This window comes from Ptychodera flava, unplaced genomic scaffold (assembly GCF_041260155.1).
Source record: "Ptychodera flava strain L36383 unplaced genomic scaffold, AS_Pfla_20210202 Scaffold_140__1_contigs__length_122957_pilon, whole genome shotgun sequence".
Taxonomy (NCBI): Eukaryota; Metazoa; Hemichordata; class Enteropneusta; family Ptychoderidae; genus Ptychodera; species Ptychodera flava.
The window spans coordinates 23,747-37,813 of NW_027248322.1; the positions used below are offsets into that span (position 1 = coordinate 23,747).

Sequence of the window (14,067 nt, forward strand, 5' to 3'; positions counted from 1 at the left end):
AGACGCCTATAGCGATTTCGTTCAAACTTGGTACAAGGATAGTAACCTACCTCATACAGATGCACGTCGATTTGTTTCACAATGCGATCAAATTTGGCCGTGTTAGAGGACTTTTTAGTTTTCACCTCCATTGACTCCCATGTATAAGGCAGTCTCCATAGACTCCCATGTATAAGGCAGTCCATAGACTCCCATGTATAAGGCAGTCCATAGACTCCCATGTATAAGGCAGTCCATAGACACCCATGTATAAGGCAGTCCATAGACTCCCATGTATAAGGCCAAGAAAAATAAAAATTTAGTTTCTCATCGTAATCATATTGCAAAAAGGATGCAGTGACACAGTTTTTAGTGCCCACAGATAAAGTCCAGGGGGCTTATAGATTGGGTCATGTCCGTCCGTGAGTCCATCCGTTCACACAGATATCTCAGACACTTTGACAAAATGTCACGTGACCTTGGTGACCTTTGACCTTAAATATATACATATTTGTCCGTTACTCAGTAACCACAAGTGCTAAACCTTTCGTATACGGTATGATGGGACACCCTATGATTTTTGGTATATATGGATAACTTAGCACTACAATTTTTTGACAAAGTGTCATGTGACCTCGGTGACCTTTGACCTCAAATATACATATTTGTCCATAACTCAGTAACCACAAGTGCTACACCCTTCATAGTTGGTATGATGGGACACCTTATGACGCCACATACTGTACCTCATTAATTATGTGCATATCTAATTTTGAGTGAGCCAATAGAGCCAGAGGTCTGATTTTTGGTATGTAGGGATAACTTAGCAATACAATTTTTTTTACATGTCACGTGACCTCAATGACCTTTGACCTCAAATATACATATTTGTGCAATAACTCAGTAACCACAAGTGCTACACTCTTCATATTTGGTAGGATGGGATATGACGCCACATATTGTAGCTCATTAATCATGCACCTATCTAATTTTGAGCGAGCCAATAGAGCTAGAGGTCTGATTTTTGGTATATAGGGATAACTTAGCAATACAATTTTTTTGACAAAATGTCTCGTGACTTCGGTGACCTTTGACCTCAAATATACATATTTGTCCATAACTCAGCAACCACAAATGCTACACCCTTCATATTTGGTATGATGGGACACCTTATGACGCCACATATTGTACCTCATTAATTACGCGCATATCTAATTTTGAGCGAGCCAATAGACCTAGAGGTCTGATTTTTGGTATATAGGGATAACTTAGCATACAATTTTTTTGACAAAGTGTCACGTGACCTTGGTGACCTTTGACCTCAAATATACATATTTGTCCATAACTCAGTAACCACAAATGCTACACCCTTCATAGTTGGTATGATGGGACACCTTATGACGCCACATATTGTACCTCATTAATTATGTGCATATCTAATTTTGAGCATGCCAATAGAGCCAAAGGTCTGATTTTTGGTATGTAGGGATAACTTAGCAATACAATTTTTTTGACAAAATGTCACTTGACCTCAATGACCTTTGACCTCAAATATACATATTTGTCCGTAACTCAGTAACCACAAGTGCTACACTCTTCATATTTTGTATGATGGGACATGACGCCACATATTGTACCTCATTAATTATGCACCTATCTAATTTTGAGCGAGCCAATAGAGCTAGAGGTCTGATTTTTGGTATATAGGGATAACTTAGCAATACAATTTTTTTGACAAAATGTCACGTGACTTTGGTGACCTTTGACCTCAAATATACATATTTGTCCGTAAATCAGTAACCACAAATGCTACATCCTTCATATTTGGTATGATTGGACACCTTATGAAGCCACATATTGTACCTCATTAATTATGCACATATCTAATTTTGAGTGAGCCAATAGAGCTAGATGTATGATTTTTGGTATTTAGGGATAGACTAAAGGATAGACATTGTTTGACAAAATGGCATGTGACCTCGATAACCTTTTACCTAAAATACAAGATTATGTCAATAAATAAGTAATCACAAGTGCTATGTCCTTTATATTTAGTAGGATTGGAGACCTTATGACAACACATGCTTTACCTCATTAATTATGTACATATATAATTGTGGGCAAGCCAATAGAGCTTGAGGTCTGAATTTTGGCATATATGGATTAATTAGCAATACAATTTTTTTTTCAAAATGTCACGTGACCTTAATGACCTTTGACCTTGATTATGCATATATATGCATAACTCAGTAACCACAAGTTCTTTACGCTTCAATTTTGATAGGATAATAGACCTTAAGATGTAACATCTTGTACCTCATTTATTATGCGCATATGTATTTCTTAGCTGGCCAATACAGCTAGAGGTCTGATCTTTTTTCCAAAACAGCTAGAGGTCTAATCTTTTTTCCCTATTTAGAACCATAACTTAGACATGCCTCTTGTTTCAAATTGGGAACAATGACATAGTCCTATGTGCCCATTCATCTGAACATATACACTCCAGTGATACATGTTAATGACCACATTTCCCTGCTCCATCAAGACTAATACTCCTATTACAAGTGGGGACTATGTCATTGTCAATGACTTGTCAAAAATAGAGTTGACCCGGAGGTCTTTTTAGTGCTGGACCATGTCGATGAGGCATTGTGAACATCCGAAATGTCACGCTCACGTGGGAAAATGTGGGAAATTTTGCGTATGGTATGTTCAGTTTTCCAAAAAATAAGAATACACGGCGGATGAAAATCATTTATTTAGTTATCGATATTTAAGCCATCAATCACAAATATACTTTCATGCACACCTCTGAATATTGCTGCATCGCGTTCATCAACAGCCAGTTGAAAAGCTGCTTACCGGCCCACATGGCCTTGACATCCACCTTTCGCCATGCTACCGCTCTGAACAACAACATACCATTACCAGGGCCTGAAAATTTCTGTTTTTCCCACTGGTCCCAGGACCAGTGACCTGGTTTTTTTTCACTGGTCAAAGGTAAAATCCACTGTCCTCAAAAATTTGCATAACAATACAAGAATGATTCATTTCTCATACTCATGTAATATATGCATTTCTATCAGATTTGCTTGGGATTTACATACAGCATAAACTGCCAATCTTTTTAATATAGACACACTGCATAAACATTTACTTGGTAATTTTCTCAAGTTCTTGCACCACATACTTAACATGTTTTTTTACTATTGCTATAAAGTTCACTTCATTTTTATAATTGCCCAGCGGTTGATTCTTTCCCATTTAAATTGTAAAAAATAGGTTTAAAACACCAAATATCTGAGAGGGACTTCTTTTTCCTTTGATAGCAATATTAAATTGCCATAACGCTGTTTTGACAAGCTAGGCGGTTCTTGTTAAGGTCAACTACAATCGAGTTAGGGGGTCTTGACTATATAAGGAATTCAGCATGGTGACCTTCTAAATTCAGAAGCTTGCTTGCCACGGACGATCGGAAAGTTGTAATGAGACTCCTTCCAGAGAATTTTACTGCAAAATACTACTTTGATAGACAGAGATATAATATTTTCACACAATTTTGGGGTTGCTGATATTTTTAGCTGAGGCTATGGTCTGGTTTTTACCACATTAAATTTTACATGTAAAATGAGTACGTGGCCCGTCCTTTGATTTTTGCAGTGCAGTGGCTAGTGGACGCTCATCGCCTGGCTCATATCATGAATCGCAAACTGTAATAGAGTAACTGATTTTCCTTTAGAGTTTATGTTGTGATGAAAGAAATAGACTAAATTTTAAATGTTTGATTGACTTAAAGACGCGATAATTATTGTAATTTTGTAGCTAAAAGACGTAGTCTCTCAATGGAATGGGCCACTTGGTTTAAGTGTAACTGGCTTTAGTGCGTCTCTGCTACCTCCTTGGTTTCAGTAACTTCGGTATTTTGGGGGGACGTAGTTTCTAATTTTTCGTCAAAAGACACTAGAACACAATCTGGGAAAAGCACAGGACATTCACTTGCAAAATAAATTGACTCCTTTTTTGTATTGGTCTGCGGACTTTTTAGGGGTAATTAGTACTGGTTCGGGATAAAAAATCACTGGTCTGGGACTTCGTGTAATTTTCAGGCACTGCATACGTGCGCATGCGTAGTTATTTACGAACATCTGCGCCTGTCCGTCAAAGGAATAGGGGGATCAAAACGAGGCAATTGCCCCACCCCCTCGGGCACAGTTTCATGGCACACACGGTCTAATCCCCAAAATTTTTCCCGTATCGCCCGAGGTGGGGGTTTACATTGACTGGCGCATTATTCTATCAAAAGACTGCATTAAAGAAATATAGTAATCACAGTGCTGTAAAATGAATGTAAAATGTTAAATGAGACAAGTTATTGTGAATGAATTTATGATTGTAGCTTAAAGATAGCAATGTTGATATTTTGTGACTATTTTATTTGGAACAGAAAACAAGTCATCGTTGATGACACAGTCCCCACTTATTCATGGGAACTTTGATGACCAGTCCTCAGAGAGGATAGAGTCCTGTTCAAAAATGGGTCTATATATGATTAAAAATTCTGCAATACAGATGGGGCTTTATGGCAAAGAATGAGTTTGTAGTACAGTAAATGATGGTTCAACTGTTGAATTGAACAAGTGTTCCAGGCAATGTATCAAAGTGTAATGTGTTTGTCTGGATGTTGTTTCTTTGCCAATTTCAGCATAGTGGTGTGTCGTTTAATTGGATCTATATCTGAAGGGTGAAGTGCATGGCATGGTCAAAATGTGTTAAGTTGGACTACTGGTAGACCGATGCAACATAAACGTTGCTGAATAAGTCACAATATAACCCTGTTACAGACTGTAGATCTAGACAGTAGTGCAAGTCTATGACATTAGACTTACCATTGAAGTTGATGTCCATACAATATCAGGGGATGATACGTAGTCGGAAAGGAGGAAATATTTGTTTCCATGGATGGTCATCAAGCTGGCTGCCTGGTCTTCACGCTGGCAGTTCAAAGACTGAATCCTGCCAGCTGTTATTGGGAGACCACTTTCCCAATAACTGGAGGACCCCATTTTCAGGGGTCCATTATTGGAATCTGTCCGAGAGCACTGGTGTTATTCTGGTTTTAAGTGATCGATTGTTGGTGTTCTGGATATTAATGTTGAATTGCCCCTGGAAGGAGTTTTAACGGGTCAGATGTTCGAGTAATAGAGCAAAACCAGTTGGAGGTAAATTTGTGTGCATTTGTAATGTTCTGTTCCCAAGTTTATGTAAGCATGGAAGGGTTTAAAGCAAGGATTAAATTTAAAAATATCAGTATGCAAATTTCTAAAATGGATTGTTTTGATTGGCGAAATCTAAGTTATGTGTATACCTGTCAGTCAGTGAAAAGATTTTATTTTTTCATCTTGCTACCCCATTAATTGTCATCTCTAGACATCGAACTTTACCGTAGAAAAGTCATTGTCAATGACATAGTCCCTACTTGGTTATTGAATGTTGAAAATATTGACAGTAGTGATACATGTACGCTATGTGAAGTGATTTTGGTCAACCACTGCTGTGGCCTGCTTTGTCTATGTTGGGTATGTTTCTTTGATATTTGTGATGTACTTTGATATTTTCAGTCTGTAAAGGAGCACCATATTCAGTTGTGTAAATATGTAATGACAAAGTGATGATCTGTAAAGTAGACAGGGTATGAAAAGTGACTTGTATTATTATGATTTGTAATAACAAGGTCTAGAATTCCTGCTAGGTTGTGTGTAGATTCTGTAATGAGCTGATGTAAATTGTTGTCATGTATGAGCTCTGTCAATTTTTCATTGGGGTTATTCAGGTCTATGTTAAAGTCACCAGTAACAATAATTGTGTCACAGTTGTTTTGTTTCATAATGGTTGTACATTCATTGAGTAACTGTACAAGGTTTTCCTTTACTACCATCCATGGTCTGTTTGGTGGAATGTACAGACAAACAATCAATGTTTTATCTGTTATAATAGCAACAGTTTCAATAAGACCAGCAAATGTGAAATTTTGTTTCACTGGTTTGAAACTGTAGATTGCACATCCATGCTGAGATGGGACTGAAAAGACTGTCATTTTGGGTAGTCTGTAAGGACAAGGATCTGTTACGTGTGTTTCAGTGAGACAAATTATGTCCAGATGTTGGGTGAATGGATGTGTTTTCAAGTCTAAATGATGGGATTTCAAGGATCTAATGTTGATAAGGCCAATAGCTAGGTAGTGGTGATTTGGAAATTCTGTTTCAATTGGCCATTTATACTTCAGTTGCATGGTCTGCTGTAATCTTTCCATCTCTGACAAAGCAGACTTGTTTACTTTGATCTTGGTTTCATCAAATCCTATCAGTTGTAACCCTGATCTTGATTTAACACGACTGAACATTGTATACATTTGCCCTGGTTTGGGGGAACATGTGGATTTCATATTGCCAATCATGTAATCATATGTACTTCCTTGAGCTTTGTGTATAGTCATTCCCCATGCAAGCGTGCCTGGATATTGAGTTCTTTCAACTTTGATTGCATGAGCTTTTTCGGAGTATGAAAATGTGTCAGTCACAGCAGTGATAGGTACAGAGTCAGGGTATTTGCTTTGTTTTTTAGCTTCTTTACCTGTGGCATTTGAGTCAAATTTCACATAGATTATTCCTTTCATTGGATTACGTTGGCCAATTTCTATATGAGTAATTTCACCAGTAGCTCCATTGACAAGGCCATCTGACAGGTCTGTGTTTTTTGTATGCATATATCTGGCACCTACAGCAATTTTTATTTCATCTCGTAGACCAGCTGTCTCATGCGGACTTTTAGAAGTGACAATGACCTTTGCTCTCGATGTATGCAAGTCCTTTGTGGTGTCTTCTGCTTGAATTGTCAGCACTGTTAAACAAAGACTTTTCAGTTGTTTTTCATTATATTCCTCTACTTCTCTATTTGTTAAAAATAAAGAAACACAGTTCGCTGGGAGATGAGAGTTAGTTTCAAGACTTTTTAATTGCTCGATATCAGTTTTAGTGTGTTGACCTAATCGTAGTCTGGATAGCATATTTGCAAATTCTGGATCACTTTGCTGTCTCACAATTTCATGTAATTCATGTACTTTGAAGAGTCTCTGCCATAGAGATCCTGCCAAAATGCTGAGGTCCTTTTTGTTTGATATCTGAAATACTGGCCTATCACCGACTGGGTTTAACTGTAATAAGTCACCAACAGCCAGTATAGAAACACCACCAAATGGACTGTTGTTTTCAAAGATGTCTTGTAATATCAAGTTAAGTGTTGATAAAGTTTGGGCACCAACCATTGATATCTCATCAATTATTATTATCTTCAATGCTGCATATTTGGCTCTTAATGAGTTCAAAATTTGGGCACTGGGTTTATGATATTCACTTGATTCACCATGTTTTTTGCAAGGGATATGAAATGCACTGTGTAGAGTTGTTCCACCAATGTTCACTGCTGCTTTACCTGTAGATGCTGTCAGAATTACAGTAGGTGTGTCTGGACTTGCACCTTCACGACGTAGCTGGCGAATTGCACTTTGGAAAATGGCATGAACTGCATGGCTTTTACCTACTCCTGCACCACCAGTAAGGAAGACATAAAAGGGATCAGGTAGTGAATTGCCTAGGATTCTTGATATTCTATATGAAGTGCACCATGAAAAGATGAAATCATGTATCATTCTCTGTTGATCATTTAGACTTTGCACTATCTTGTAATATTTTACATCAGCTAGTATCTTTGCCTGTAATGTCAGTGAACGTTTAGAATTCATTGACGTGGGAACATTGATTGGGTCAACAGAAACTTGGTCTTCATCTAGGTTTGATGGGTCTAATAAATCATACTCTGCATCATCAGATATCTGTCTGTCTCTACATTGTTCAGCCTCTGGTGGTGCTACTGAATCCCATAGTTCTTCATCAATGTCATCAGGATCTGGTGCATTTTCATATGCATCTTGAACCTCATCATTACATGGTTCAAATTTCTTTATTGTATCCTGGATAGTGTCATGTACTTGTACAAACTTTGCTTCATAGCTGTTGTTAAGTTTAAGTTGTGATTCCTCTCGCCAAGGAAGGTACAAGATAAGTAATCTATGGTAATATTTTTCTGAATCCTTTTGCTTTGAGACATAATAGTATCGAATTACATTTTCCTTTTGTCGTCTATATATCCATCCAAGCCCTTGCAGGAGCTGCAACTTTGTACTTAATTTAGGCTTTGTGTTTTGTGCACTTTGTGCATCATCATGGTGGTCAAAAGTGTTATCTACAGAATCATCAAAATCAGACTTTTGTCCATATGAAGTACTGTACATTGATGCAAACTCAGCCAGAGACAGGTCATCCATCTGGTATGGCCTGGCTGCGTATTTATCTAGAATGCTTGGTACATAGACACTTTCATTATCATCATCCATTTCATCAAGTTCTGACACACTCTTTAACATTCTTGTTCTTTCTGCTTCATATCCCGTTGGTACATATTGAACTGTTGTGTTTGTCTGTCTCAGTGGTAAACCTACCAACCTTGCTATTGCTTCATGTTGTGAAACTTCTCGGCACCGTAAAAAAGTATTGCCAATACATTTCAGTTTGTCTGTTGTAGTGTTTGCTTCTTTGACTGCATTTCTCATAAGCTCTGACATTTCCCTTTCTGGTTTACACATGTATGAAGTAATGTATGCAATGCAGGCCCAAACATCAGTTATGTACTGTATATCCATGTTGGCCCGTAGAGCCTTGAGAATGTATGGATTGTATGGATTGATACTGGTCTCTGATGGCTTTCGTTTTAAAACGACTGATGTGCGTTTTAGAGACAAAGTCAATGCTGAATGATAGTCTGTTTCAGAAACATTTGCTTCTTTGAGCAACTCACTCAAAGTAATCTCTGGTTGTCTTATTTCTAAAGTTTTCATAACTTTAGTCATAATCTGTTTAGCTTCTGAAATTGCTTCCTTTGATGTGTCTTTTCTGGCAATTAGAGTTTCTGATGATGGTGGTTTTTTAAAGTGGAATCTACATTCTAGGCCTTTCCTCTTTTTACAAGTTCTGGTATGATGGTGTGTTTGACGTGATATGACTAGGTCATGAAGTACTGGATCAGTGTCTTTGTCAGGAATAGCACATGAAATATATTTGTCTATAAATAATATGACATCTTCATCGGTATTTTTATCCAGGATTGGTGCATTTAGGACATGAACAGCAGCATGGAAATGTTCAGTGCCTCTACTTTGCATTTCTTTTCTGATATCATAATTCAGAATTTGACCAATGGGATGTATACCACTTAAAATAATGTTTCTCCATACCTTTCCAAATATATAATCAATATGTCTAGCTGCTGTTACAGGATTTCTGGCTATCCAATTGCGTTTTGTCTGCCAGGTCATTTGCTCTATCTCCTCTAATGTAAAGTGTTCACCATACTGTGTTGCAATTACTTGTACCAATTCAGGCCAATGGAAGTCAGCAGCACTGCCAGACAAGAAAAACGTGTATGGTCCAAACTGTCTTATCTTTGCAATCATGTCTTGTTGCATCTCTTTCCAATATTGGGGTGTGCCACGGATTTTTTTAAACGATGCAAATAATTCATCATTTTTCAACATCAATCTAACATTGTCAGGATTCTTCAACTTTGCAACATTTAAATCCCCCATTCTTGTCTTTTTGAGTTGCATAGTGATGCTATTCTTTACATCAACCATTTCTGCCCAGTGTAAACACTGAAAAGTATATTCAGTACTTTCTGCAAAACGTGTGTCACTTGAAAGTAACCTTGCATTAATGTACTTTTTAACTGTCAGTCTTACTTGTCTTTCTTCAGTGAATGTGTTAGTTCCTGATGGAAACAGTGTTGGAAATGTCATTGCTTCCCAGTCTTTTTCATAAAAGACATGTGTTGGTCTTTGTCCTTCCCCAGGTGCAAGGTGTAATATTTGATTTGTTTTGACATTTGGACCCTCCTTTGGGTAAAGACATGTTGATGAATTAATAGTTTTCTTTAAACTAAGTTCCATTTTCACATGATCAGGATTATCGTCATCAACTTCCTCTTCTGAATCTACTATAATATCAGCATCATGGTCTTGTGGTTTTGATAACTGCTGTGGTTGAATATTTATACTTGTTGCATTTGTTTGTATTTTATCATTAGTGCTATTTGGCTTACATGTCATACTTGTCGATTCAGCTTCAGTGGTTGCTTTCCACAATTCTGGATTCTCTAATTGACTGTTATCAGTCCATTGACTGTTTGTATTCACATTTTTATACAATGGATTATTCTTTTTCAAGTATTCCAAAGCTTCATTCACATTGTGGGGACATATATATTGTTTTTTAATGGAATATTTATCTGATAATCGTCGTTTTAAGCTTAAAGCTATTATTTGGGATTCTGATGTCTGTCTTGGCAAAGATGTAGCAGTTTTCTGTATGTTAGATGGTACAAGTACAACTTGACCACGGAGACCATGTTGACCACCGGTAGGCAAAGCAACAATTTTCATGAATGGTATAATTCTGGTAATCAACTGGCTCTCTAACTGACAAAGAGATGATAACTGTTTCGGTATTGGCTCAACTTCAAGGTTGTTTGCAACAGCCTGTGCAGGCATACGATTTGATTGTAGAGACCGATGGCATGTTTTACAAAGCCACAGACTGCCTTCTGATTTATGGTCTCGTACACATTGATGTACTAAATCTGTATCTGTTTGTGAATAATTCTCTACCTTATAAGAAATTACTGCAGACTTATACATGAACCTATTGCAACAATTGCATGAGTATGTTGGGCCTGATCTTATAGCTTGTAAAAATTCATCTAAAATAATTTCGAATGCTGGATGACAAGTTGACGCATTGGATTGAAAGTCAAGTAATGATTTCTGTCGTTCATTATTACACATAAATCTCCTTAGTTTCTTTCTTGCCTTGTCACATTCCTGTTCTACATGCTTTTGGTTTTCTGTTCTATTGCTTCTTTCAGTTCTCATTCTAACTTTGTTTTGTTGTTTATCTTTCTCGTTGGCCAGTTCTGTTCTATTTATTCTTTCAGTTCTCATTCTAACTTTGTTTTTCTGATTATCTTTCTCCTTGGCCAGTTCTGTTCTATTAATTCTTTCAGCCCTCATTCTAACTTTGTTTTGTTGTTTATCTTTCTCCCTGGCAAGTTCTGTTCTATTAATTCTTTCAGTCCTCATTCTAACTTTGTTTTGTTGTTTATCTTTCTCCTTGGCAAGTTCTGTTCTATTAATTCTTTCAGTCCTCATTCTAACTTTGTTTTGTTGTTTATCTTTCTCCTTGGCAAGTTCTGTTCTATTAATTCTTTCAGTCCTCATTCTAACTTTGTTTTGTTGTTTATCTTTCTCCTTGGCCAGTTCTGTTCTATTAATTCTTTCAGTTCTCTTTCTAACTTTGTTTTGTTGTTTATCTTTCTCCTTAACAAGTTCTGTTCTATTAATTCTTTCAGTTCTCTTTCTAACTTTGTTTTGTTGTTTATCTATCTCCTTGGCAAGTTCTGTTCTATTAATTCTTGCACTCCTCATTCTAACTTTGTTTTGTTGTTTATCAATCTCCTTGGCAAGTTCTGTTCTATTAATTCTTGCGCTCCTCTTTCTAACTTTGTTTTGTTGTTTATCTGTCTCCTTGGCAAGTTCTGTTTTGTTTCTTCGCTCTTCACATTTTCTAAGTCTGTCCATTTGCTTTTCTTTACCTGCTTCTTTTCTGAATTTTCTGTCCTTCAATTTTCTGATTCTATCCTGTTCTTTGGTGTTCTCTCTGTCTAATTCTGATCTACTTTGTCTGATGACACTCATCCTTGTCCTTGCATTCTGTTTTCTTAACTGCTGCTTTTCCCTTTTCGATAGTTTTCTTTGGGTAGATGTTGTCTTGTGAGTTAGCATATGTTGATCTTGGAGCGCTTTTTGTGATGTAAAGTAGTTTTGAAGGGTGTTTGATTTATCATCTCTGATCTGTGTGACAACTTGGTAATGATTGGCATTGCAGTGTTGCAAATAGATTGATTTTTTCCCAACACCAATATGAGGGTCAACCATTTGGCCAGAATACTTCAGCCAGCGTTTGTCAGTCATGTATGTGTAATGTTTGTATTCAGAAAATGGGATGTGGCAACAATTTCTACTTCACTAGCATATTTGCCAAGCTTGGCAATCTCACTTTGTAGCAAATATTGTTCAATAGTTTGTCCTTGAGTTCGTAGTATCTTTTCAAATTTGAATTTATTCCCTTTCAAATGTTCAACTATCTTTAATCTTATCAGACCATGATATTTTTCATTTCCAGCAACTAAATACGAGATAGCTCTGAAAAAGCAATTACCATCACCAATCAGATCTTTTGTCAATGGAACTCCCAGTGGAAAACCTTGGCCTTGAAAATGAACAGCATACTTGGGTGGAGTGATGTGAAATAATGATGCTTTTGCCGTTTGCCATGTGAAATCAGTTGGGTTGTATGTGTATTTTGATGTTACAGTTTCAGAAGTGATATAGCAATTGTCATCATCAGTCACTGAGGTACTGATCCTTGTTGCAGTTTCTACTTTTGGGGTTGAAGGTTGACAGGTTTTTATGAATTTTGTAGGTTCTCTCTCTTCTAGAGCACTCTTACGCTTTCTGGTTGTCATATAATCTGAGTTGATATGCGATTGGAATGCTGAAGTATTAATACTACATTCATCAGTCAAGTCATAGAAATTGTAACATGTATTTTGTGTGTAGAGTAATACTGGGGTGATTTCAAATTGTACAGTTTTAAGGGTCTTTTCTGTCAATGTACAAACTAAATGTCGTAAATGTTTACAAAGGTCAGCAATTGAATCAACAGTAATTAAAACTGCATGGCCATCAGAATGTGCGTACCCTTCATCATTTCTACTGTGAGAATCAAACACATGGAATTGACCATTCATTTTAAATAACGCCATCCCATATTGCTCAATAATCAGAATTGCTTGTGAAGAAATTTCAAAGGCAGTCTGGAGCGCATGGTCTAATTTGTGCACAATGTTTAAAGGACTGACAGTATCACCAAGGTATCCAAACAGGGAAAAGCATGGATTACAAGTAAAATACTGACATTTAAGTCTGAAGTTAACATTCAAATCTGTTACCTGTAAATATGGGCATGAATCATTACTGTTTCTGTTGGGGTACACTTTATCATACAATGCTTTGCCCATATCAAGGATTGAATCAATAACTGCACTGTTCCAGTCTGGCATTCCAAGAATCTGAGAGTACGCCAATGCTACTAGACTGTTAGTCATACATGTGCTGGTGCCAGTTGCACTTAACACATACTTAAAGGAACCTTGATGGAAATTACCTGTAATTACCCTTTTGGTTGGATATGAAAGTACTGTGGTTGGAAAGACAGGACCTGGATTTGTTTCAATGTCACCACCTAACATCAGAAGCTGCTTCAAATAATGGTTACATAAATAAATTTGAATGATCCAGCTCAGAGAAAAGTACATGAATCTGGCCATTTTGAATTCCTGTTTGAAGTGTACACAATGGAAACCACCTATTGCAAGTCGGTACTGTTGCAGAGAGATGTCCATAATCCTTGGCTTATTTGACTCAAAAAATGAGGTATCCCTTTGAAGTTTGGTGCTGAAAGTATCACACGAAAAGTGTTTGAGTATTTGAGGTGGTTAGAATAGGAAGTGTTCAATAGTGAAACAGGTTTATGAATCTACCAATTCAGAAAAGGTTTGTTTAGCAAAGTATCTTTTAAATATACTTTGGAAACTAAATTCTTTCAAAACCAGTAGCTTTTGTTTCGAATTAGTACAATTTCTTGTAACTTCAAGGGGCAATATTCTGCTACCAATAGTTCACTATTGTAGAAGTCCACTGATTAGTATGCCGTTTAATTACAGTATACCAGTTATGTTCAAATTCTGTAAATAAGTATTGTCTTTGTGATTCTAGCTTCTGTATTGAATATTCCTGTAAGTATTCTGTATTTTGGTTCTATATTGGCCTATGTTCAGGCTAGCAGCTAGGATGGTTATGCG

The 14,067-nt window shown here is 36.9% G+C and overlaps 1 protein-coding gene across 1 annotated transcript; it reads right to left on the reverse strand.

Moving 5' to 3' along the window:
• Nucleotides 1-5,617: 5,617 nt before the first annotated feature.
• Nucleotides 5,618-12,079, reverse strand: LOC139126858 (uncharacterized). Its single transcript, XM_070692787.1, has 2 exons — nucleotides 11,507-12,079; nucleotides 5,618-10,624 (listed from the first exon to the last, which is right to left on the reverse strand). Exons 1-2 carry the CDS (start codon nucleotides 12,077-12,079, stop codon nucleotides 5,618-5,620), a joined length of 5,580 nt encoding a protein of 1,859 aa, XP_070548888.1.
• Nucleotides 12,080-14,067: the final 1,988 nt, after the last annotated feature.

What these genes read in the sequence shown, in the direction of transcription:
- LOC139126858 (XM_070692787.1), bottom strand. Translation starts at nt 12,079, where the DNA reads ATGGTTGACCCTCATATTGGTGTTGGGAAAAAATCAATCTATTTGCAA. An exon ending in TAGATAAACAACAAAACAAA is followed by an intron (nt 10,625 to 11,506) that starts GTTAGAAAGAGA and finishes ATGCCTGCACAG; the next exon opens with GCTGTTGCAAACAACCTTGA.